Here is a 27,902-nt window from a genome sequence, read left to right as displayed (position 1 = left end):
GTGATCTTCTCATGTTCTGCTTTCTTGCTTTAGGGGGCATATGTTACACAATGTTTTGTCACATTCCCAACTCTACACCTGAAGCGTCGTCCTTTGTGCCATTGTCGTCGCAAATGTTGTAAAGCAACAAAAGTTGTGTAAACTCATTCACCATGAATTATATGCCCAATGCATCCCTGAAGAGATGGAGAACTAATGTCTTGAAGCAATTCTAGAAAAACTTGTGAAAAAACCTAATTTGCAAGACCAATGCTAATTTTAGTAGGCAAATCTGTGTTGGTAACATTTTGTCTACCTAGTGACTAGCGCTGGCAGCGCGACTTCTGATAGGAAAATCCGCGTTGATCCTCTTCTGGTAATTTCTCCAAAAATGGAGCAGAAGCTTCTCTTACTAGAAGCCTTGAGAATGGCGAGTTGGCAGTTGTTGGATCAAGATATGGTCGAGTACTCCCATTTAGAGCCTTTTATCCTACCTTTAGGGATATAACCTTGTGGATAAGGACCTTCTTCCCCCTTTGGTGGATCTCTAACCTCCTCTCCATCACTATCAATTCGTTCTTCACTTTTCTCAATGGATTGGTCATTGTTGATTGGCATTCTTTTGCTCAATTGTGCTTAGATGTTGCCATTTTGGTGAGAGAGGAAAGGAGAGCTTGTTAAGTTTGGCTTGGAATTGGAACCCTCCTAAAGGAGGCCTTCAACATCAAAACACATGGTTGTATGCTTCCCTTTTTGATTCATTAATAAATACATCTGGTGTTTACCTTCCATAAATGTATAAAAATTTATTCATTTAGCATGATGCTCTTTGATCTATCATGTAGTTTATGTTTGAATTATACTGTGTGTGCTCTTGTATCTCTTGTTGTCTTTTGATCTCTCTTGCAGGTATTCGAACGCAAGGGATAGTGAGGAGCGAGCCTGGAGGCTAAGGAATTGAGATCATCATTAGAAGTTGAGCACTTAGCATCAGAGTGAGGAAGGTTTCTCTCTCTCACTTTGCATTTTTCAACATAAACTAGGAGAATTTTGCACTAGTTTGTCCGGTTTGTTGCTAGATTCTCGCATAGGACTAGAGAGAACGCTTCTGTCCGCAGAAGGGATTTATCTTCACAACATCACCCAAGTTCAAATATCCAAAAATAGTGATAGAAGAAGCATTGGATTGCTTCAAAAGCTTTTGGCAATCTCAGTCCTAATACCTATGAATAGTTGCATAAAAAGGTAAAGATCGATGAAAGATTAATAAACTTTCCTAAATCAATTATACCTTGGATATGTGGAAATGAAGAATTAAAAGTTTTGGAAAGCCCCAATGAGCCAAAGGCGACACCTTGGCAAAGTTCTTTATGTCCCTCGACAAGATCTAAACATTATAAGCTGAATATAATTATTCAAGTGTACCAAAGGATTGATAAAGTGGTGAAGTTTCTGTCTTGTATGGCCAGGTTCAATTCCTGTGGACATGTCATAAATAGCCTGTCTATGACTTATGCATAACATAATTGTAAACAATGGTGAAAGTTCACATATATCCTCAAACCTTGTCAATCACAACAAAAGAGCACCGATGGATGGTTTCTCTCCAACATTATTCTCAAAAGAGATGCCCTTCCAAGCAAAGGCTGCTCCTGAAATGAAAATGCATCAAAAAATAATAGAACAATGTGGGAGATGATATACAATTAGCACTTCCAAGATTGTCAGCATCCTTTATATAATACAAGGAAACAGATGGTAGAAACAAAGCATTCAATAGTAGACCAAGTGAACGACAAAATTGTTGAAGAGAACTTAATGCTACAACTAGATAGAATGCACAGGGATTGAAAACAAGTTATACCACACAGTGCAAAGAAAATGGAGAACGCCAATGTGGAATACTAAGAAACTGGATGCAATGATGTGCTCTTTGCTTGGTTTTGTTGAAATATCTAAAAAGCTTTCTGAGAATATAATCTAAAATAGATATTTAATCTCTGAGACAGAATTGGTAGCACACAAAAAGTGCTGACATGATAAAAAGCACAGCTCAAAATACAGCCAGATGTTTAAATGTAAGAGTTGGTCAAGTGTATTACATGAAGATTGAACAAGCGACTTTCAGATGACTTCCATTCCAAGTTTAAAAACCGTTTTATCATAAGATAGTACAAGATAACAAATACAAGTCATGGATTTGGACAATCTAATTAATGGAACTGATCACTTAAGATTCTCTAGTGATAAAAAAGTAAAAGAATCATACAAAGAAAGAGCAGAAAAAGGTAAATGATGGGCCACTTATGAACAAAATTCCCATATACAATTACAAACTCTACCAATCATAAACAATTTTCCTCTGGAATGTTTGAATCCTTGTCCCCCCTACAAGTTGAAAGAAGGGATTTTGAGGGCATTCAAATTACTAAAAGATGGTGATGGCCTCTGGTTGCTGCTTGCTAGCTCCTTTAAAGTTGAAAAACCTTTCCGTTTCCTCTTCTTTGTGGTGCTAGGAAGATTTGTCAACATCGAAGTACTGGGAAAGTTTCCAGAGAAATGTGGCCTCTGATTGCTGCTTACTAGCTCCTTTGGAGTTGACAAACCTTTCTGTTTCCTCTTCTTTGTAGCAGTAGAGCCCAATATGGAACTACTATCACAACTTTTTTCCGTCTGCTTGAAAATAATCTTCTTTGGAGGTTTTTTCTGCATTGCAGGAGTTGGCATTTCAAGAGCTTTTTTCTTGAGGTAATCCTTATGAGTGCCAGGTTTCATATTCTTGTGTGAACAGAAGTTGCAAGAATAGACGACAACATTTACGAATTTGGAAAAAGCACGGGGTTTATGCCGTGCCTTTTGAGGATGATTCAAAACACGGACAGAGCAATTAATCCCAGGCTGAAGAATTGTTTCACACCTGCAAAGAAAATAAGGTAAAATAAGCAAATTTTTACTCATAGTGGAAAAAGCTATTATCAAATGACAGGTGTAGCCAGATAAATCACCAATGTATAATTAGGTGCTGAAGTGCCTGTAAAAATACTAAGCAGTTTACCTTCAGAAATGTGCTAAGGCCAAAAACCCATGCTAACCTCGCATCCAGTCTATGGGATTGACCACATTTTGATATACTCAGATTTTAGCTTAACTTTTACCAAGGTTCAGGGATGATGATACAAGGGGTGACATTTTGGTGATGACTGGAAAGACACCCCAACTTTCAAAGTGATTAAGAATCCATAGCCTGTTATCTTGCAGCTTTGTAACGTGTTTATAACTGATGCGGTAAACACAATGTGTACAAAAAGAGAGAAAAAGAAAAAGGAACTTAGAACCCCACTTTGAGGATAGGGAAAAGGAATCTTATGCCCTTCTTACTTAGTTGAGAGGCCGGTATGTCACAAGTGATATCAAACTGGCTTTTGAAACCAAATCTCTCTCAGAAGCATAAACTACAGAAGAGAGAAGTAAACATCGAGGACCTAAATTATCTGATAAAGCATTGTATCCAGGTTCTACAAGTCTTTTAATCCCTCTTAAGCCTTAGATAGTGAAATATGTCATCTGACATGACAGGCTCTCAAGTTGACATCGTTAATTTTCTCAAGAATAGATGAACATGATCATGCATATGTTTGATATAACTGAGGACACCAGTATGAGAGGCAATTGATACATATTATATTCCTTTGCTGAACTTACGGTGAGGAAATCCTAGTTAGATTCAAGATTCATTTTATATGGATCAGTCGACTGTCATGTTGGATGGATCGACGACAATGCAGGCGTGGTCTAACTGATACTAAGGAATCAATTCAAGAATGTTTGCCTCTCTCACACACACACACACGCGCACACGATCAGTGACTTGACATACCAAAAAAGGATCAAATGAAGCATGTGAATGATGTTTACAGCTTGAATCATTATTTTTCACCTGAAGTTGTTTCTTTGTGAGCTGTTCAGAAAATCTACCAAAAATGCATAAGAAACATTCTCTCAGAAAATAAGAATTTTCTTTTCTACCATATTTGTTCTTTTTTGTGCAATCATGCAGACAGTATGGTTTATGTTTGCTGGAATGATATGCTTGTCAAAGAAAAAATGTGGTCATGACAATATTTTGGCAAGGATTGGATGAAAATAAAGCAAAACAGCAGATTCAAACCTGCCACCATCTACTTATGCCAGGTCTTGACTTAGAATTTGTCATCAGTCGACCAAGTGATCTCTCTTCAAAAGGTGCTCTGTTTCGCTGTGGTACTTTTATATTTATTTCTTTAAGTTCATGTGGCATCTCCATACTGCAAACCTTAGGAATGGGTAAACCAAATTTCAATTTTTGGATTTAAACTGAAGAGGTGTTACACCTACACATGCAATTTGTGAAAAGGTATCTTTCTTGTATAATGTTGATTCTAAAGCTATTTACTAGCTTCTGCGTGTGTTATTTGCAAGGATCTCCCTTTAACTAAACCAAGCAAGAATGTACATATTTAACATGGTCTTTAAAATAAAGATGATAAATGTGGCCATTTTTTTCCAGAAAAGTAAAAATATTAAAAAGTATTGTAGAATTATCAGAGTAAGACCAGAGACACAAATATAACCACAACGAAGAATGTGCAGTGAGAGGAACCAGTATAGCACAACTCATATAAGACTCGTGAAGACTCACGAGTCTTCACAAGTCAATAGTTGAAAGAGTCTAGAGGCCAAGACTCGCGCTTAAGACTTGGACTCATGAAGACTCATGCAGACTCACCAAGACTCGCACATGGACTCGTATAAGACTGGCGGCAGACCCAGCACGGACTTCCTTGACCAAGCTTTAATTTTTTTAGATTTGTTTTTGTTTTTTTGATATCCTGTAGAGAGAAAGGGAAAATAGATGGGAGGAAATGCTTTATAAGCACCTCCCTCCCTCTTATTTCTGATTAAGGAGCTGAGTGACTGCATTGCACAGTGAAGAAGCTCTTGCAGGAGGCCGAAGGAGGTTGAAAAAGGCTAAAGGAGGCTTCATCACAACCAGGTAGGCTTCATGAAGTTTGATTATTTGTTTCAAATTTTCTTTTGTTTTCATTTCAAATTTTTTTGTTTCAAATTTTATTTTTCCTTTCTCTGATTTGTTTTAGGCCTTGTCATGAGTTTCTCAGCCACACATAAGGCCAAAAAATTGTCCTATAGGCTATTACATAAATTAAATATTTTAAATTTTAAATTTTAAATTTAGAGCTAAATTTAATATTATAATTTAATATTATTTTCTCTTCCAGATTCCATGCCACCAAAGGGTAGCAGAAGGCCTAGTGATTCAGCATGAACACATTGTGTCCGAGTCATTCCCAGTGATGACCACCAAGTCAAGTGCAATTATTGCAATGCCACAATGTATGCAGGCATAAACAGGTTGAAATAACACCTAACTAGAATTCCTAGCAAAGGTGTGGTGTTTTGTGATCATTTCCCTCCAGAAATCACTGCTGAAATGGCGGCTTTTTTGGATGCCATTAGAGAACGAAATTATAAGAGGGCAAGAATGAAAGTTGAGGTTTCTGGGATAGGTAGATCTCATATGGCACCACCGGATCAAAGTGTAAGTAACTCCTCTTCAATTGTTGTGAGTCGTGACAAACAAGAGTATAACCTCTCCTTTCTTCCTTCCTCTCCAGAATCTCAGCGAACCTTGGAGAGTTTTAATGAAAAGAAGAGGAAGGAGGCAGATATGGCAGTGAGGAGGTATTGGTACTATAATACTAAATAGTCTTTCATTCGACTATGCAAAGTCTTATTTTTATCAGCCCATGGTGAATGCCATTGCAGCTGCTGGCCTCAATACAAAGCCCCATATTATACTGAACTTAGGGGGAAAGACCTAGATAAGAGCTCGAGTGTGTCAAGGCACATTAAAAGTTCATGGAAGTTTACAAGTTGCACAATTATGTTTGATGGGTGGACAAATCAGAGGGGCAGAACAATAATAAATTTTGTTATAGCTTGCCCTAAAGGAACCATTTTCCTAAGATCCATTGATGCATCTGCACATGTAAAGGATGCACATTTGATTTTTACATTGTTGGCTGAGGTTATAGAGGAAGTTCGGGCTGCAAATGTTGTCCACATAATCATGAACAATGCTGCAAATTATGTAGCGTCTGGAAGGTTGCTTTGTGCCAAATATCCCACCATTTTTTGGACTTCGTGCACTGCCCATTGCATAGACTTGATACTAGAGGACATTGGGAAGTTGGAGTGGGTGCAAGATGTTGTGCAAGAGTGAAAACAAATTACCAAGTATATTTATAATCATGCTTGTTGGACACCTAATCCTAAAGGGTTAGTGTGGAATTCGAATGGACAAAAGCAGTCCAAGAGACCTTGGGATCTGAATCCCAAGAGTCACCTATTGTACTATAAATGTGTATCTTATGTTAATAAAAAAATTACACTCACTGATTTATCTTTCACATTCTTTGCTGACCATGTCTGTTTAACATGGTATCAGAGCCACTTGTTTTTCTGTGGCCTGTTATGTGCATGTCAGTAGCTGCTCCTGCCAGCACTGTCCAAGCGATTCTGAGATGCCTATCTGTCAATTTTATTGACTGCGCCCTTTGTCATATGCGTTTTTAAGTAAACATCGCTGTGGTAGGAGCGCTGGTATAACAGCACTGTGATTATTCTCTGACACGTCTTGAAATAGAAAAATACCCTGCCTAGTTAACACTACACATAACGCTCCTCGTCCTGTGCATCGAATGCCATTTCCTCTGCCATTATTCTCTATCCGACGCTGCTGCGCTCTGTCATCTGTACAGAGGTGTCATGAAGACTGCGCACTATCCATAATTATGCTGATGAATGTGCGTTGTTCTCAGTGATTGATATTGAATGCGCATAAACGTTGATGCGTTTCTAATTGAATGCATCTCCAGACAGAGAGCCGTTACCATGGCCTGAGTCCGAGGCGTTTAAACTGTGTGATTTGTTTTCCAGAATCTTTCGGCTCTAAAATGGTTTACTTGCATTTTGGTGCCGCCGTCAAGTGAAATTTTCTTTCAATAATTTTTGGGTTTGAGGGATTACACTGCCATTCCGTCCCTTTGAATGTCCTTCGCTCATTCTGAATAAACCGCTCTGCTATTTCTTCTACGGTGTCTCCCAAATTGGTTAACCGTTCCTGACAAATTGGGCATATCGACGGATGGCCGCTGTCAAGACAATGTTCGTTGGTAATTACAACTGTGGGTAAACCATGTTCTGTTAAGTAATCAGTAGAATGACGATCAATATTGGAAAATACACAGAAGGCGTAGCAGCGGAATTCGAAATCATATGTATTATGGTCTAAATGGTGCATGATCTCAAACCAATTGAACTTTTAATTCCATATAAATTGCACGGTTGTGCGATTTCCATTCTCGCGATCCAGAAAATCCCATATTATGCAAACCAAGATAATGTTTTCTGGCAACTCTGTTGGAAGTTGAGCAGATTGGGGAAAATCGAGCGCTGTTGGGATTGAAGCAGTTGGGACGAGGCCCATGTCATCGCTTACGACCGTCAATCTGACCTTTTGGGGCATGGATTTGGAACCCATAATGAAGATGGCCAAAATGAAAGGGCCGAGTTTGTGAGGGCCGCGCTGCTCAGCACTGAGACCAAGTTTATAGGGGCCGAATTCGTGGATTTATAAGGGCCGAGTTCGTGAGTTTTGTAGGCTTAGCATTTTAAAGCTTTCTGGCCTTCTTCTTGTTCTAATTGTGATGCTGTTTTTTTAGTGAATGTGGTGCTGAACAGTATGTGCACATGCGTGCATACATTATTGTAATGTGCAGCGACTGACATTTATATATGTACATTGAAAACTCCTGTAATGTTGCAGCATTTATATATGTACATTATTTAAGGGGGCGCGGATTTCGTTCTGCCTGCTGCTAATGCTTTTACTGCAGACGAAGAAAGCGGATTGCTATGCCTTGCAATGGGCGGGTCGTCTGGACCGTCAATATTTGGGAACATTCAGCAGCAAAATTTTCGAGTATGTACACGTAGCACTTCAATTCTTCCTTCCAAATCAGGCGGTGGCACATAAAGCACCAAATCAAAGCGACCAGGACGCATAAGTGCATCATCAATTGCTTCAGGACGATTTGTAGCTCCCAGCACTAGAACTCCCTTTGTGATCTCCAGCCCGACAATCTCAGTTAGTAAGGTAGACAAAAGCTTTTCTCCAACTGCAGCAGAAGCAGTAGCACCTAAAGTTGTTCAACTACCAGATCGCAGGCGTCTTTCTGTCGAGCTACCAAACGAAATTGAATCACATATTTCATTTTATTGAAACTGAATTGATGAACAGATAAATTTGTTGTTGCATTGTCATGGTATTGAGAAATGGTTGTTGGATTATTTCATGGGTGCCGTCTAATTCAATTAAAGTGTTGATTTGTTGCACTAGGCAGTGGATATGAGAAACCAGGTTGACATGTCATGCTCTACGTAGCTGAAATTACAAAGGGTTAAAAGTTTTTGCTTCGTTTGAGCATGAATTGCCTGCCTGACAGATTCATCAGTTAACCAAACACTAGCAAAGCGATCATCTGTGCAAGGGACTCCGCTGATCTTCGGCCAGGATCATGGTAGCATGGCTCAAGAATGTTATAAATATTGAGTCTTACGACCTCCTGCTCGATTACCATTAATTTGGTGTCACAACTAGTATCAGCTGTGTCATAATAATTTCCCTTACAAGCATCCGCCGCATCTTTAAATTGCTCATCTGATATAAGCCCCATTCCATGAACAAATGGCACAAGTGCATTACCAGCAAATGTATTGTCTGTAACCTCGTTTCCTACCATAGGTGTTACCCGAGATTCGATTTCCTTAACCACTTCCAATGCCAGAGTAGGAACGTAGATCACTGCGTATGATTCCCCACTGCTGCAAGTGGCCCTAAATGGAGGAAAGTTCATGACTCAAAAGTCCGCTCAGCATCGTATATGCTCACTGTCACTGTGATATCAAAGTCCGCTCAGAACTTGTTGTCACTCTTGGGTACAATTTCTGGGTATTGCAAAGTGGAAATCTTCATTGTAAACAGTTGAAACTTCTACAGAGATATCTAAAGGAACGTGCATTGGAGGCTAAAACAACAACAACAACAAAAAGGGGGAGTGCATTTTTGGTCATTTGATTGTTTTTACAAATACATTGTTGATTTGATTGTCTGAATAATGGAAAAAAATCATGGATTATTAGAGTTATTAAGCACTCTCATCTTATCTATTGATGGAAGTACAGTTAAAGTCAACAAAAACACTCTCAGAGATATTCAAAAATCTTTACAATATGCACAGGAAAATATTGAGTTTTTGCAGCTGGAAACAAAGCTACAGCAAGAAGAATTACAGCAGTGGAGTCATCATTCTGAACCTGTTTCTGTTCAGAAAATTGAAACAAACTCCCATAAACAGCAAGACACTAATGTTGCAAATTCTGTGCCTAATACAACAACAGATTTACATGCAGATGCAGAAACTCAGTCTGCACTTCCCAAGCCCATCATCAGACCTTGGGAACAGCTTGTCCACAACAAGCACAGAACTGGTCTTGGATATGACAAGGACTTGTCCTTTCATATTCCAGACTACTCAAAGCCCATTCAGTTTCAGAGTGCTGGATTCATTGATGACAGTTCACCTGCTTCTCATGACAGTTCAGCTTCAGCTATTCCAGAATCTGCCCCTCTTCCGCAACAACAACAACAACAACAACAGATCGTGAAATGCCAACACTGTGATCGAGTTGGCCATCTGAAAGATCACTGTTTTGATCTTCATCCATGTAAGCACTGCCATAAAACCAGCCATTCTTCACAGAGATGCTTCAAAAACAAACGTCCTGCAAGAACAAAGATTCATCTTGGATGGATCGCTTCTTGGCAATGGGCATCAACAGCCAAGAAGATAGTCCAAACACATGTCAGAACTTGTTCCAGAGTATTAAACAGTCTTGCAGTTGAGTCTTCTCCATCTTCTCACCTTGTACCTGACAGGGGGGGAAATGATGGTCATCTACAAGCTTCAAAGTCACATCAAGCAAGCCTGAGCCACAACCTGCCACACCAGTTTCAGAGTTGTAGCCAGAGACAAAGATGCCCGTGATCACAGATTGAGAACACTTCCTCTAGCAGAAGACTCCAGCTTCTTGCCAGTTTTGGAAGAGTTCCAGGAATTGCATTAAGCATTCCAGAGTTGTTGGTTATCCTTAAACCATCACAGGTTGAGACTTCCCTTTTCAGGTTGAAGTTTTACCTTTTATGCGGGGTGAGACCTCCCTTTCATGGTTGAAGGTTTCCCTCTTTAAAACAATAGGATCACTTCCTCTAGCAGAAAACTTCAGTTTCTTGCCAGTTTTGGAAGAGTTCCGGGAACTGCACTAAGCGTTCCAGTGTTGGTGGTCATCCTTAAACCACCGCCCTTTTTTACCAACATTTCATAGAGCACATTCAGCCTAGTGCTGCCATGCATCTTTTGCACATTTTGTATTACAGCTCTCTTCTTGGACTCATACATAACCCTTCGGATTAAGGGGGGGAATGTTGGACACCTAATCCTAAAGGGTTAGTGTGGAATTCGAATGGACAAAAGCAGTCCAAGAGACCTTGGGATCTGAATCCCAAGAGTCACCTATTGTACTATAAATGTGTATCTTATGTTAATAAAAAAATTACACTCACTGATTTATCTTTCACATTCTTTGCTGACCATGTCTGTTTAACAATGCTTGAGTGCAAATTACCAAGTATATTTATAATCATGCTTGAGTGTTGAACCTTATGAGGGAATTCACAGAGGGTGAGATTAGTCCCCCAGCTATCACGCAGTTTGCTACAAACTTTCTTTCCCTCCAAATCCTTTTGTATGAGTACCACGCTTTGAGAAGAATGTTCTGTAGCCAGCAATGGCTATTTAGGAAAGATAGCACAAAACCAGAAGCATTGGTTGTGAAAGCATCTCTCCTAGGTGATAGTTTGTGGGAGAAGTCACTGAAATTGTTAGCTTCACTGAGCCCCTTGTGAAAGTCTTGAGACTAATGGATGGAGAAAAACCTGCACTGGGATATATTTATAATGATATGGACAGGGCCAAAGAGGCCGTCAAGAAATTCTACAAGGGAGATGAATCTAAATATCTCCCTTCATGGGAAATTATTGATTCCAGGTGGGACAGGAATTCACCATTGCATGCAGCAGGAGCATATCTCAGTCCGAGCTTTTTCTATAATGAGGGGTCTAACATTCAAAAAGATCCTAAGGTGATGAGAGGTGTCCTGATATGAATTGAGAAGATCCTGAGGTGATGAGAGGTGTCCAGATATGCCTTGTTACCCACCACTTTGTGGGTGATATCCCCAGGAAAAAAATTCTCCATGATGAGCCTTAGTCGGTAGCCAGCAGCCCCTTGATGCCTCCTACTAGCTCATTGTGCCATTTCTCTGCCACATGAGCCCGCCATGTGGTCCCTCACCCACCTGTATTGATCGTATGTTTGAAGGTGGGCCTCCCGAATCTAAAGGTACGTCTTGTCATTTGGTAATTGAGTATTGGGTTTACTTATCATTGATGGTATGGATTGATGGGGGGATTTGGCGGAAAGAGTGGGCTTAGTTTGTGCTCCTGTCTCCTTGATCTCTTTTGGTTGTTACCCTTGGATCTTAGTCCCGTGGGATCTCCTTTATTGACCATTTGGTTATAGGGTGGTACAAATTGGGAATCCCCAATTTTGGGTGCGTGGTCTCGCTCTTTTATCCACACATATCACTCCCTTTCCACTCACTATATCCCCATTCATCTTTTCTCCCACCTGGGTCCACATTCCCATTCTGGGTCCACATAGGGCTAGCCTCCCTATCCCCTTGCCCCCACCTTGGGTCAGGCCTAGAATGATGCCCTAAAGGTTGAAGCAATTAAAAGAAAAAGCGAAAAGCATAAATGGCCACATTTAACAGGAAATTGTACCACAAAATGCAAAATATGGTCAAGACAAAAATAATCAGCACGTGGAAAAAAGCCGACACATGAGCTCTACCCCATCCATGGCCATTACCCTAGTTCCATAGACCCTACATGAGCCTCCTCTGTCATTCAGGAACCCATGATTGTCCCAACCCTAGAGAGCAATGAACCGCCCTACCTCAAAATGGGTAATCGCTGCTATATTATACACATCATGCTCTTGTCCTTTGAGCCCCGAGCAGTTAATTAAAGAAAATTCATAAAAGGCGAAAGGCATATAAACAAGGGTGGAAAAATCAAGGTTGAGGCACCTCATGTACCATGACTGCTCCCTCATATACATTATATACCCAGGTGTGGGCTTCCCCTACCCCTATGACCCATTATGTGGCTCAGGGTTTCCCCCTTCATTCCCTATTCCATCTCACTTATTTGTCACTTGCCACCCCCATTAGAAGGGTGTACCTTGGACATACTATCCTCTCTAAGGGCTAGAACCACTTAATAAGGTACTTGGCCAACCCCCTTGGGAGTTTGGAGACACTAGCACATGCCAAAGCCCACTACGGAAGGGCATGCCATTATGCAATGACCACTTTGTTATCCATGGTTTGTAAGCTCCTTTACCCAATTATTATAATGACTAATTGTACTGGAAGCCTAGGGGATGCATTGGATCTTATGCAGGATTGTAGGTGGTTTCCATTTGGGTTTGGCTTCCCTATATGGGATCCTAACCCCTAGAGGCCCACATTGGGACATGTAGGGTGTGCATAGAGAGCCATGGGCCTCCACAACAGCAGAAAACACTCCACAGATCTTCATGGATGTTCAAAGACTACTAGCAATCCACTTTTGGGACAATGGTGACATGATTGGTACACCATGCCCAGCAGGCCCCCAAAGGAGCCCCACACTCTTGACAAGTGTCCCAGCACTTGTACGATGTCATGGCAGCATTCATTCCACCACCTAGACCATTGCAGAGGATCTACAGACATCTTCGATTCATATGGAGACCCATGGGGTCATTGATGTGCCCTCAAACCCATTAAGAGCACCACAGGTCTACTACTTGGAGAACAAGGGGCCACCCCCTTATCCATCATATTCCGAGGAATTTATTCCTCAATATGGCACTTCAAGATGTTATTGAGCCTTTGGAGGGCCCTACGACATGCATACATCATTATTTGGCCCCTTGTGAGGCTTGTTTTTACATTATGAGCTAGTATGGTGGGCTTGTCACCATTAAGAGTTATTATTTGCACATTATTTTATCTTTAGGGTCCCATAGGCTAATTCGAACTCCTTAGGAGGCTATATATTGATGTTAGATACATTCATTTGTATCATCACTTGACTTGGGATCTCTCTAATCATAGATAATTTTCGCACTTTTTCCTTGGTGGATATTTTTGGAGATGGATGAATTTTGATGCATGAATTTGGACTATTTCTCGTCTTGGAGCTTTATTGAGCAAACGAGATGTTGGTTGGATATACTCTATAACGTTGCAAGTAAATTTTGATGCTATTATTCTTCTTGTTGCATATTGCTAAAATTATGGCTAGTTGTTGCATTATCAAAATGTGGAATCGAGCATGTTTTAGCCAATTTAATGTATGGGCCAATGTTATATGAATTAAATGTCTTAGAGATTTATTTATCTCAAGAAGCTTGCATCATTTGCTTTGAAGTATAAATGCTTGAAGGTCGCTTTTCTTTTCTTTCTCTCAACATTGGATGAAGTTGACATTCTGGGCCTACTTGATCAAGAAACCAAGTTCTTACTCATCATTATCCTTGACTCCATATCCCCAAAGTGAACTAGGCACTGATCCCTCAAATAAGGTGATCATTTCAACCCTTTTTTAATCATTTTCCACTTTTTTCCCAAGTCCAACCCCATTAGGTCACATAGGGCATCAATTTCCCGTGAATTGACCCAAGGAAAAAATTCAATCTCCTATAGGCTACTGCGTTGGTGGATCCCCTCCCTCTCCTCCAAATTTGAGGCAATTCTAACGATGGAATCTCCGGGAATCTCAAGCCGTAGCTCTAGGATCAAATTGTGCCTAGGCATCCCCAAGGCTAGCCTCAATAGGATCAATTCAACCTTTTGAAGAAAGTATTCTTATTTGGTCCTTTCCCCTCACCTTGTCCAAGATAGGAACATCATTGGTTGCTACATTCCATCCTCGAATCTGGGCTAGGTCCACTTGGCCCCGTCCCTGTGTGGTCCCACTTCTCAATAAAGATTATTTGTCAAGGACCATTTGGGAATCCAAGTTTCCCAAGGATTATAGGGATTGAGAAACTTGCTCATAAGCCTATCCTTTCTCCCTCAACCCTCTAATCATCACCCCTTATCCCTGGTGGACCGATTTCCTTGCTTAAAGAGCAAGCAAGCTCCATTCTTCACTCCATCCTTGGGAAAGGGTTTTCAGGGTCACTTCTCACCTATCCATTGGCATATACTTTACAAGTGAATCCCTACACTATCGGGACTCCTCCCATTGGTGAAAGCCCGTAAAGAGCAGGGAGACTTAGCTGTGGTGATAGTGGTCTAAGCCTCCACAGTTGCCCTTAACCTAGCAGTTGCCCTCTTAGGAACCCCTTTAGGTCACTTGCTGGTTTGAGTGGTAACAAGCCCTAGAGGTTGGAGCCTCGTGAAGTCCAAGTTGGTGCTTGGCAAACTACAGGTTGGAACCTAGTGGATTAGAGATTTGTGTCTTCATCTACGGTTGGAGCCCTAAGGATTATTGCACTTGATTTATTGTAAAGAGGAGGCATTGAGTCCTTATCATTAATTAACAAAATTATTATTCTATCACTGTTCATTTTGTGTTCTAATTATAAGTGATCTAACTGGTAAAAATAACAATTGAAAATAAACACTGATTCACCCCCCCTCTCAGTATTTCCAACAGGCTCGATGGTGAAGTCTTAGGTGAGTCCTAGGGTATAGAGTCGATGTAAATTGCATACTAGATCATGCCTAAAGTTTCGCAAAATTTGGTGGTGTCTAGAAGTCAAAATTTAATTGTCAAAATTCCCCTTCTGAAATGGGATTTTTATGTAATATTTGATGTAAAGATGTAAAAAGTGTTGTCTATAGAAGTTATCGGGGGTATGAGTACTTAAATTTACACCTCAACTCCCAAAATTTCTATCTAGACACACTTTGAGGGTGGAAAATATGTTAAACCCCTACAGAGTTGTTATTTTAATTTACCGGCAAATAATTCGCCGGAAATTGATCAGAAAAATTTAAATGAGAGAAAATAAAATTCTCTCAAAGTGGAATAAGTATTAAAAAAGGTTGTGGAATTTCTCAAGAAGGAAATAAATTAAAAAGTCAACAAATCTCTATTGATTTAAGCAAGGAAAGATCCCTCAAAAATTCGATGGGCCAGAAGAAAATAAGTTCTTAAGGAAAATCAAATATTTTGCTCTAGGAAGTTATTTTGAATAAGAAAAATTCGAGGAAAATATATTTTGAAGATATTCCAGTGGTCCAGACCACTCCAGGGTCAAGACGTGGTCCATCCAACTCTTTCCATCAAGGCCAATGAATATTTTTTCTATGGATCCACGCAGCAACATCAAGGGTTAGAATTTGTTGGAAGCATCTAGGCATGGATCAAGTCAAGCTAGCTGTTTTTTTTCCACTTGGAGGCTTCTACCTCTCATTTTCTATATAAGGAAGCTCTAAGCTCTTCATTTGTAACATGAAATTTGTTGAGCTCTTGGCTAAGTGAGCTCTACTGCATTTATAATATTTTTTCAAGTAATAAAAGGAAGTCTTTGGAGGCAAAGCTATGGTGCTATTCTTTAGTGTTTTATGGTAAAAGTGTTCTGGCCTACTGTGTTTCATTTTCTACTGATGATATAACATGTTATTGCCATTTGTCATTTGAATTTACTAGTGTATAGTTACCTTGTATCACTATCTAAATTGCGGAAACACTTTAGATTGGGTAGATCTAGTGGGTTTTCAATTAAACCCCTAGACTTCCCTCTCACAGTGCCATCCAATTCATGCGGATCTAACAAATTTCTTGAAAGTGTAAAAAAACATTTTATTTTATAAGATCTTGGACACTTTGGGATGTTCTTGGTTGAACTAACCAGCTACTCAAGGCATAAGAGCTAAAGAACCCATAGTGGGATTTCTTGAAGTCTTATCATTAAGAAATTTAAGGGAGTTTTCTGGCCATCTGCTCTATAAAAACTTATTTATCTTCAAATTTCTCTTATTCTCTTGTGCTTTACTGAATACATCTAGTCTTACAGAGCTATTGACTTGCTAATCAAGGAATAGAGTTGTACTCATCGTCCTTTGATTTAGCTATTGTAAATTTGTAGATATATCTTATATATATTTTCTAACCCTTGAAAATAATTATCCATTTTTTATACATTTCTAGGACTTCTTTTTGTTGAGAAGTCTAGGGCATAGAGATTAAGTGATTTCTCTTTGATTAGTAACTGCTTGTGAATGCTTTTTACTTTCTCAGATTAGGATCTTCCTTTACTTAGATTATTAGTGTTCTTTTTTTCATCAAACAGCTACCAATGCATAACCATAAAGAGATAAGAGACACAAAATATAGGCTATCAGCGAGGGCCAAAACCTCTCCTTCTTGAGAGGAAAACCCGAACAAATTCTTCTTCTTATAGAGACTCCAATTGATGAATACCAAGACCAAGACCCTTGACCTATTTGCCACTCCAAGACCAAGACACAAAGCTTCCTTGATGAAGTCCTTCTTCCTTGGGTCGACGATAGTCAACCTTCTGCTTCTTCCTTCTTCTCAGCTTCTCTTCAACTTCGGCTGCTTTAGACCTTCACTAGTTTCAGCCTCCTTGAATAGGCCTTCTTTACATGGTGACTCCTTCTAGCTTGCTTCGGCTTCCTCTTAACCTTGCCCTACTTCCAACTCGGTTGCTCAATAGGACTGTAACTCTTTTCGATTCCTTTTGTTGCAACTGAACTCTTACTTCAACCCAAAAACAGACTTGAAAAGGAGCTCTATTGATGCTCTTCTTTCCTTCACTTCATAATAGGCTTCCTTAACGAACATCGCACCTCTTTTTGTTTCAAACCTTCGCCGAAACACCACCAAAATTCACTGCCCAAAATGATGTCGAGTTGCCCTATAAATAGTTGTTGTAGCCTGTAATAAGCCGACATGACTTGGAGATGAGTTGACGTGTTCTCTAGAGAGATTATTATTTCTGTGAAGCCTACTTGAAGGGAGATACTTGTGCTTGTCTTGGAGGGCTATTTATACTTATCTAATGACTCATACAAAATGTAACATGCCCAAGAAGGGTCCTTCATACATGACATAGACTCAAATTGACTTTTATGACTAGATGAAAAATCCTAAAGGCTCACAATGGGAGCCATCACTAAAATAAAATTCATTGCTCATGAAACCCATGAGACAAGCATTATAATAATAATTTTATTTTTCTTCTTTTCATCAATTACATAAAATCACAATTACACGTCATTATGAAGACCGAACCGAATTACACTTTTCAACACTCCCTCTTAACTAGGGAAGTATTCATAATGGTACTTGGTCATTCTCAATCTAAATAATTTCTCATAAGAAGAGTCGGATTGGTAACCCATCTGTATAGCATCATATCAACCAACATTATCACATAGCAAGGTCTTGACTAACAGCTCTATCTCTCCATGAGATCTGAGCACAATGTTGGCAAGACCAATGATGTATAGACACCCTCATCATTGTCTCTCTCGGAATATACTCCACCCAAGTTTTCAGGGTGTGTTCCACCAGGACAATTCTTATCTTAGATTCTTAGTCCTCAAAGAATATCGGTCCTCAACAACTACTCTTATCTTGGATGCCCTAACTAATCCTCAAAGAGTATCGGATGTTAGATGTTTACCCAATCCTCCATTCTGTCTTCCCAAGTGAAGACAATAATGATGTGTCTATCTCTCCCTCTTAATTAGGGAGGACATATCTAGTCCAATAATGGAAAGCACTCATTCCTACGAAAGGAATGTACCTAAGCTCCTTCTTGGCTTAGGAATTTTGCTTCCAAATTTCTACCAAGTAAGACACTTGTTTCCAGGCTCTCTCTTAATTAAGGGACCTACAGCAGCTCCTCAGGTGGAGACGATAAAACAACCGGCTGCTTGAAGAACTCCTCCTCACGATGTCATGAACTTCTTTTCGTTATTCAGGAGTCTTCATGTTTGGGACTTCTTCGTAGGGCAAAGACCGTCCATCACTTTCATCCTTGAGTCAGTCATGTCATCATCCGAAAGTGAACATTAAAATCAACACTACCTTTGTAATGGTCTTTCATCATGGCATCTTCTAGTTTGCATCAGCATCTTGTATACATATTGACACATCTCCCAAAGATATATATTGTCAAGGGTCTCTTTCTTTTCTAGACTCCATCAGAGCCTTCATATCTTTCATGAAGATATCCTATTGAAATCTTCTTGGTCTTTCGGATGCTGATTGCCTTTACCATGGTTGCATATTCCATGATCTATTCCTTCCTTTCTTCACACATTTCATTCCCAGGAGCTTCCAATCAGAGTTCCTCAATTGTAGTCAACCACCTCATACTTCATATAAGGACATATTATGTTGATTCATCTAGTGAATGTGCGACCCATGCATACCTGCATCCCTTTGAAGGAGGAGATCCTTTCTTTTGATCATGCTCTTGAAATAGAGCATTGGTCCATGATATCTGCAACCATATGACATGACTTATACAATATCAAATGTAAGCATATATACCACATTTTTTTCTTTAGTTCATCTAGACTTCCTGCAGTAGCTTCCTTGATTGAAAGAGCTTTAATCCCTTGATCTATTTCACTTTTATGTCATCATACCATCATCCCATGAATTCCACAAGTTTGGAATTCTTGATGAAACACTTGCTTCCCCTCATGATCCATGAACCATTCAATGAAGATTCCATCAGAGAATCTTAAGGATCTAAAGTATCCCCATCAGCAGATGTTTCCTTTTGACAGATGTATAATGAACCTTGTACTAGATGACCTTGCCACTTATGTTTCCAATGGGATTCCCAAGAGCTATATCCTTGACTTCCATAGATTCTAACCATCTTTCATGCTTCTCTATGAAGATCTCCCGAGCTCTTGCTTTCAATGCTTCTATGATGCCTTGATGCATCCCGTCATTTTTCTTAGTGAATCATGATGGTCATATCTTACAACAGAAGACTTAGGAACTTGAAAAGAACTTAGGTGAGGAAGATTATCTCAGTCATAGTAGAGATCTCTTACTTCCTCTATCTTGGAGTTCTACTTTTCAACTTCCTCCACTTCTTCGGTGATATGAGCTTCTTCTCTTCCTCTTTTGTTATTGTCCTTCTTGATCTTAGGAAAATCTCTTTTGTAGTGTCCATATTCTTAACATCCATAGCATTGTATTTTAGCCATGTTCTTCTTCTTTTTCTAAGGACCAAACTTTCCAAATTTCCCTTTCCTTTTGTCATTGCAGCATAAGCTTGATTTTGCTCACCAACTCCCACATCAGATTTGGCTTTAGTTTAGATTCTTCAATCTTGCACAGTGACCATAGATCCTGGAATGGAGTAGCTTCTTTATTCCCATAAATACTTGAAGTAAAGTTACCCCACTCCTTCATTAGTGCATTTAATACAATTGTAGTCATTTCTTTATCAGACATGACATCTCCCAGACCTTGTAATTGATCCTGGATTTCAGATATCCTCATAAAGTATGAGGTTATTCCATCTTCCCTTGACATCTTCAGCTTGTATAGTTCTTGCCTTAATGAGATGACTTCTCTAGCTTACGGAATACAACTCTACAAGTTTGTCATAGATTTCTTTTTAAGTTTCAAGTTTGGATACGTATGGGATGAGGGGATCCTTGATAGATTCTATGAGAATCCTTTGAGCCCTAACTTCCCCTTTCATATACTTTGCAAGAGCTTGAGCATCTTCCTTTCTTGGTTTAGCGATAGATCCTTTGACATGTTCCATAACCTCATTTTCAATGAGATTCAGAGCTATCATTTTCTTCCATGCAAGATAGTTTGAAGCCCCAAACAATCTGTTGCTTTCCTTGCAAAAATAAATTTTGACAGATTCAGATGTGGACATAAATATACTTACTTGATAGGATGCTCCTTCTTCTTGTTGCTTCCTTGATGTTGATGATGATATAGAGGATAGAAAACTTCTCCTTGATGAAGGTAGTTTTCTTCAAGAATGATCCTTGATCCCACAGAGAGTGAGATGACACTGCCTTTTGATCTAGCTTCCTTTGGATGAATAGTCTTCAAAACACTTTAACTTGATTCGTAGATTTCTTCAACTTGAGTAGATGTAGGGTTTTGGCCTTCTTTTCTTGATGATGATCCCAATACTTCTTTGATCTAGGGTTATGATGCTTCCTTTGACTTCAATATGATCTTCACATTGATGCCTTCGTTGAGATTTGATCCTTGAGTGTCCCTTGATAAGATGCCCTTCCTTGACTTAGTCACCTTAGCTCTAATACCAAGTTGAGAAATCTAGGGCATAGAATGAGTGATTTCTCTTTAATTAACAACTGCTTGTGAATGATTTTTACCTTCTTATATTAGGATCTTCCTTTACTTAGATTATTAGTGTTCTTTTTTTCATCAAACAACTACCAATGCATAAACCATAAAGAAACAAGAGACACAGAATATAGGCTATCAGCCAGGGCCAAAACCTCTCCTTCTTAAGAGGAAAACCCGAACAAATTCTTCTTCTTATAGAGATTCCAATTGATGAATACCAAGACCAAGACCCTTGACCTATTTTCCACTCCAAGACCAAGACACAAAGCTTCCTTGATGAAGTCCTTCTTCCTTGAGTCAACGATAGTCAACCTTCTTCTTCTTCCTTCTTCTCGTCTTTTCTTCAACTTCAGCTACTTCAGACCTTCAGTAGTTTCAGCCTCCTTGAATTAGGCCTTCTTTGCATGGTGACTCCTTCTAGCTTGCCTCGGCTTCCTCTTAACCTTGCCCTACTTCCAACTCGGCTGCTCAATAGGACTGTAATTCTTTTAGGTTCCTTCTGCTGCAACTGAACTCTTACTTCCTCACACGTGTAGAGGAAATCAACCCAAAAACAGACTTGAAAAGGAGCTCGGTTGATACTTTTTTTCCCTTCGCTTCATAATAGGCTTCCTTAATGAACTTCGCACCTCTTTATGTTTCAGACCTTCGCTGAAATCACCGAAATTCACTGCGTAAAATGATGTCGAGTTGCCCTATAAATAGTTGTTGGAGCCTGTAATAAGCCGACATGACTTGGAGATGAGCCGACGTGTCCTTTGAAGAGATATTATTATTTCTTTGAAGCCGACTTGAAGGGAGATACTTGTGATTGTCTTGGAGGGCTATTTATACTTATTTAGTGACTCATACAAAATGTAACATGCCCAAGAAGGGTCCTTCATACATGACATAGACTCAAATTGACTTTTATGACTAGATGACAAATCCTAAAGGCTCACAATCGGAGCCATCACTAAAATAAAATTCGTTGCTCATGAAACCCATGAGACAAGCATTACAATAATAATTTTATTTTTCTTCTTTTCATCAATTACATAAAATCACAATTACAGATGTCATTATGAAGACCGAACATAGTTACACTTTTCAACACTTTTCTTGCAGATCTAAAGAAGGATAAGGGTTTGGTGTAGATCTATCTGTAAACATTTTTGCAGGTGGATTTGTCTCAAAATCAAAGGGAAAATCAAATTTGTTTAAGGAAAAACACTCATCTAGCCTAAATAGGGCCTTTTGGGTACAACGAAATTCTTGGAGGTCGTTTATTATTTTTGAGCCCTCCACCTTCAGGCTACAAGCTATAGAGGGCTCTCCCTCTCATCAAAATCTAGATCTTTAAGGGGTTTTCCATCCATAAAAGAATTTTACAAAATTTCTTAAGTTATTTTCTCAAAATCTTTTTGAAGGATCTCACCTTTGGGTTTCATTGTTTTGCAAATCCATAGATCATCCTTTTTGGTGAGGCCGAAAGCAAAATAGGCATCAAATCACCTAGCCACAAGCCGAGAAGGGCTTGATCCTTTCAACTTGATGATTGTTTTAATTAACCCTTGTATTTTGCAGAGAAATCGATTTTTTTAAGGGTTTTTTTCCATCAAGGTTTTGGCATAAATCACATACTTGGAGGCTCGGTTATAAGATCACATTTTCTCAAGGACGCTGCAAGCCTTTTGGAAGCATTTTTCTCCTAGTTGATGGCTCAAGAAAGCCATCATCCATTCTCATATTCGAAATCTTTCTTGCTTGGAGGATTATAAAATTTTTAAGGGTTTAGTGCTTAAAAATTCTACAAATTGATTACAAAAATTAATTCAATTTTTGGGCCTATTTCTTTGCAAGGTCGTGACCATTTTAGGCCTCCTCTTGGTCTTGGCCATGAGTTTTCAGATGTCATTCTTCATCTTTGAGAGGGTCATATCCCTTTGATGGGCGTACCCTTAATCAATTATTTAGTGTTAAGAAACACTAAATAATTGGTTAAGTTTTTCTCGCACACAACCCCCATAGCTAGAGTGGTGCTCGATGGTGAAGTCATAGGTGAGTTCTAGTGTATAGATTCAATGGAAATTGTCATACTAGATCATGTCTAAAGTTTCGCAAAATTTGGTGGTGTCTAGAGGTCAATTTTAATTGTCAAAATTCCCCTTTTGAAATTGGATTTTTATGTAGTATTTGATGTAAAGATGTAAAAAGTGTTGTCTATAAAAGTTATCGGGGGTATGAGTGCTTAAATTTACACCTAAACTCCTAAACTTTCTATCTAGACACACTTTGAGGGTGGAAAATATGTTTAAACCCCTCTAGAGTCATTATTTTAATTTTCCATCAAAAATGGCAAATAATTAGCCAGAAATTGGTCAGAAAAATTAAAATGAGAGAATAAAATTCTCTCCAAATGGAAAAATAATTAAAAATGGTTGTGGACTTTGCGAAGAAGGAAATAAATTAAAAATTCAAGGAATCTCCCTGATTTAAGCAAGGAAAAAACCCTCAAAATTTGTTGGGCCAGAAGAAAATATGTTCTCAAGGAAAATCAAATTTCTTGGTCCAGGTAGTTATTTTGAATGAGAAAATTTCGAGGAAAATATTTTTTGAAGATATTCCAGTGGTCCAAACCACTCCAGGGTCAAGATATGGTCCATCCAGCTCTTCCATCAAGGCCAACGAATATTTTTCCTCTGGATCTGTGCAGCAACATCAAGGGTTAGAATTTGTTGGAAGCATCTAGCCATGGATCAAGTCAAGCTAATTGTTTTTTTCCACTTGGAGTCTTCTAGCCCTCTCATTTTCTATATAAGGAAGTTCGAAGCTTCCTCATTTGTAACATGAAAATTTTTGGGTTCTACTACATTTGTAATTTCTCAAGTCATAAAAGAAAGTCTTCGGGGGAAAAGCTATGGTGTTATTCTTCAGTATTTTATGGTAAAATTATTCTAAGCTACTGTGTTGCATTTTCTACTGATGTTATAACTTATTATTTCCATTTGTCATTTGGATTTACTGGTGTATAGTTACCTTGCATCATTATCTTAATTGGGGAAACACTTTAGATTGGGCAAATCTATTGGGTTTTAGATTAAACCCCTAGACTTCCCTCTCATTGTGCCATCCAATTCCTATGGATCTAACAAATTTTTCGAAAGTGTGTAGAAAATCATTTTATTTGATCAAATCTTGGGCACTTGGGGATGTTTTCGGCTGAACTAACCAACTACTCAAGGCATAAGAGCTAAATAATCCATAGTGGGATTTCTTGAAGACTTATCATTCAGAAATTTAAGGGAGTTTTCTTGCCATTTGCTCTATAAAAGCTTATTTATCTTCAAATTTCTCTTATTCTATTGTGCTTTACTAAATGCATCTGCTATTACAGAGATATTGACTTGCTAATCAAGGAACAGAGTTGTACTCGTCTTCCTTTGATTTAGCTATTGTAAATTTGTAGGCAGATCTTGCATTTATTTTCTAACCCTTGAAAATAATTATCCATCTTGTATACATTTGTGGGACTTCTTTTCGTGCAGATCTAAAGAAGGAGGACAAGGGTTTGGTGTAGATTTATTTGTAAACATTTTTGCAAGAGGATTTGTCTCAAAATCAAAGGGAAAATTAAATTTCTTTAAGGCCAAACTCTCATCTAGCCTATATGGCTAGGGTTTTTGGGTGCAACGAAATTCTTGGAGAACATTTATTATTTTTGAGCCCTCCTCCTTCAGGCTGCAAGCTATAGAGAGCTCTCCCTCTCATCAAAATCAAGATCTTTAGGGGGGTTTCCATCCATAAAAATATTTTACAAAATTTCCTAAGTTATTTTCTCAAAATCTCTTTGAAAGATCTCACCTTGGGGTTTCATCATTTTGCAGATCCATAGATCATCTTTTTTGGTGAGGTCGCAAGAAAAACAAACATCAAATAACCTAGTTGCAAGCCTAGAAGGGCTTGATCCTTTCAACTTGGTGATTGTTTTAATCAACCCTTGTATTTTGCAGAGAAATCGATTATTTTTAAGGGTTTTTTTCCATCAAGGTTTTGGCATAAATCACATACTTGGAGGTTGTTACGAATATAAAATTATATAAAATAAAATGAATATAAATAAATATAAATAATAAATAATCAAAAGACAATTATCTTAAATAGTCATTAGTTAAGTGAAAAGGCATGTCTAAAAGACATGCCCAATCATGAAAGGACACCTAGTTAGGTATATAAGCAAGGCCTCATTGTAACATTCATCATCCTTGTACATGTCATATATATTAATAAAATATTATTTATAAATACCTTGTGTATTTTTACATTAAAGTCAACAAGATACAGTTTTGTTGTTTCAGTGGTATTAGAGCCATGTGAGTCTTTGAATGTTATCCGCCACACAATATGTTAAGTTTTTGCCCTGAATTCATTGAGGAGTTAAGTGAAATTCAAGAAATGTTTCAGCAATTAGAAAAATCATGTGCCGAAATTACAGCATGTCTAAAGGAAGGATATGCAAAAATCCATAATAAGGAAGATGATAGCGATGGTGAAGAAATGAAACAAGGTGAAACAGGAGAAGAAGATTTTGATCAGAATGATGATAATGAAAATAAAAATGTAATAGAAAATGATGAATATGAAAATGATATAGATCAAGATGATGATCCAAATGAAGATGATATGGATGAGGATTATGTAGATCAAGATGATGAATGATATGGATGAGGATTATGTAGATCAAGATGATGATCCATATGAAGATGATGTGGATGAAGACTATCTTGAGAAACAAGAAGATGAACAATATCATAACAATGAGGAAGATGTTGAAGAAGACATTGATGATGATGAAGAGGAAAATGTGGAAGAAGAAAAAGAAGATATTTTTGAAGATAATTATGAAGATGACATATTTGAAAAAGAAAAAGTGGATTATGGGAAAGAGGAGGAAGAAAACCATGATCAAAATGATGAGAATAATGCACAAAACATTACATTTAATAATGGAGAAGATAAACTTGATCATAATGAAGAAGATCCACATGAAGATGAAAATGATCTCAACAACGATTGTGATGAGGAGGAAGATAGAGGAAACCATAATGATAATGAGGATGACAATGATGTTGGGCATTAGATAATCCAGCTCCCCGTGTGTTTCGTGACATGTGCTTAACCGCATCTCGAGGATCAGTTAACTCTGGTGATGCATCCGTTTACTAACACCTTCGGGTTTTGGTGTAATGGCAATCGTGATTCCAACAAGTGGTATCAGAGCCAAAGGCCTCGAGTTCGAATCACACCCGGCTCACGCTGGGGGGAGATTGTTGGGCATTGGATAATCCAGCGCTCCTTGTGTGTTTTGTGACATGTGCTTAACTGCCTCTCGAGGATCCGTTAACTCTGGCGATGCGTCCGTTTACTAACACCTGCGGGTTTTGGTGTAACGGCAATCGTGATTCCAACAAATGAGTATAACAATGACTCTGTTATCATTGTGGATCGATGGGAATTATCAAGTGCGCATGTTTTCTCTAAATTCTCGCTTGTTGGACGTCTTGCACATCTTGGCATTATAACTAAAGACCTTCCCGTCAAAATGAAAGACGACAACGAGAAATCCAGTGGCCCTTTCATCGTCGACCCAAGCATCCCGACATGGTTGTGCCAGAATTGTCGACACCCTCTTTCTGTCGTTGGGGCAGAGTCCTACGCAGAAAACTTTGGAGAAGGACCCTCAAGATCAAGGGTGCAGGCTTCATCAGTGCATGGTGGGAAGGTAATGGATGAATCATTTGTGGTGTTTCTAGCAACAGCTACTTCAGTGTATAGATACGAGAATTCTCTTGAAGGACACAGTCTGCCCTTTCCGAATGTTGTTGGAGATTCCAGTAGTGCATTGCAAACAAACAATGCAATTAACAATTCCAGTCAAACTGTTTTGAAGCAAGCCTTTGATATTGTATCTTCCCAAACACAAGTTGAAAAACCCTTATGCTTGGAATGCATGTTGCTAGAGAAATTGAAGATATTAATCGAGACACCAAGGCTTATGAAGCATGTCTTAAACAACTTGAAGAGGAGTCCCCCAGTGGTTTTAGTGAGGCCAATTTTCTTCAAGAAAAAGAAAAGGTTGAAGAGGAAGAAAAGAAATTAAAAGCAACAATAGAGGAAATTGAAAAATAGCATGGATTTCAGACATCAACTTCAAAAACTGGAACTAAAGTCAAAAAGATTTGAAGAACGAGAAGAGAGGTTTTGGCACGAATCCAATGACTACGGCTTGCAACTAACTACACACCAGGAAGAAAGAGATCCTATTTTGGCAAAGATTGAAGAGACCTAAACACAGTTCCCTACATTTAGTTGTGAGCATTGTTACGACCGTGGCTTTACATGGTGCTATAGCGGTCCTCTCGAAGGGTGTCACTTCAATTTCTACTTTCCCCTGACTTGTGCTTGAAGTATCAAAGAGAGGCCAGACACGACAAAGATGCCGCATTAGTTATCTGTGATGGAGATTTGCGATGTAACCATTGAAAGAGACAAGTCCTTTGGCACACGTCCGATGGGTAGTATTTTAGGAAATAAAATAAGCATAACTTTTTTTTTTTTGTAGGCTAAGATGGTGCTCATTCTATTACTTCGATCAAAAAGAACATTACATCAGTTCATAAAACAGTATCTGCCCGCCCTCTAGGGGAAACCGGGTCATATTTCCATCTGTAATTCTTAATAGCAGCCCAAAAAAAATATGTCCACAGTCTGATGGAATTTGCTAAATAAACTATGCAGTCCTGAAACTTACTAAAACTATTACAAAAGCTACTGCTTTGTATGATATGCATTCTCCTATCTTTGACAAAAACAAAGCTATAACCACAAAAATTTTTGCAAGTTCTAAACATATCTTGAGTTATTCATGGTCTTTCGCAGGTTGCTGCAACGCCTCTTCCGCTTGCTCCGGCTGGTCCCGTGTTAGCATTTGCTGGATGGTGTTCAGTTTCTCCTCCATCCTCATCATGGCTTCGTCCTGTTTCAGCATGGCGACTCGCAGAAAACTCAGTTCCCGACGGATGTCAGGGCCTCCCTTAGCCAAATTCACCATTTCCTTCGCCACTTGCAGCAACGCCTTGGCCAGGATTCCCTTCATCACCCAGTAGAGGTGAAGGGACTGTTTATATAAGGACATGCGTCCTCTGGTTTGACCCGGGTCGTGCAGCAGGAAAGTCCAGTCTTCTAATTCCGCATCTGACTGATCTTGGGTGGCTTCCTCTTCAAGCCTCTGCATAACCTTGCGAAC

General features: G+C 38.9%; 1 protein-coding gene across 1 annotated transcript in view; it reads right to left on the bottom strand.

Moving 5' to 3' along the window:
- Positions 1 to 1,990: 1,990 nt before the first annotated feature.
- LOC149234107 (uncharacterized) overlaps positions 1,991 to 27,902 on the bottom strand; it is a 253,079-nt gene continuing 227,167 nt past the window's right edge. The window contains exon 3 of the mRNA XM_089371749.1: positions 1,991 to 2,896. Coding sequence (XP_089227875.1) covers positions 2,368 to 2,896 — 529 coding nt within the window. The 3' untranslated portion in view covers positions 1,991 to 2,367. The remainder of the gene's footprint in view (positions 2,897 to 27,902) is intronic.

The sequence above is a fragment of the Pinus tabuliformis genome, chromosome 8, assembly GCF_031772625.1.
Source record: "Pinus tabuliformis cultivar Carrire ecotype Pingquan chromosome 8, CPIR1, whole genome shotgun sequence".
NCBI classification, from domain to species: Eukaryota; Viridiplantae; Streptophyta; class Pinopsida; order Pinales; family Pinaceae; genus Pinus; species Pinus tabuliformis.
The sequence above is the reverse complement of the archived record's forward strand: the minus strand, read 5'-3'. Positions and strand labels throughout refer to the sequence as shown.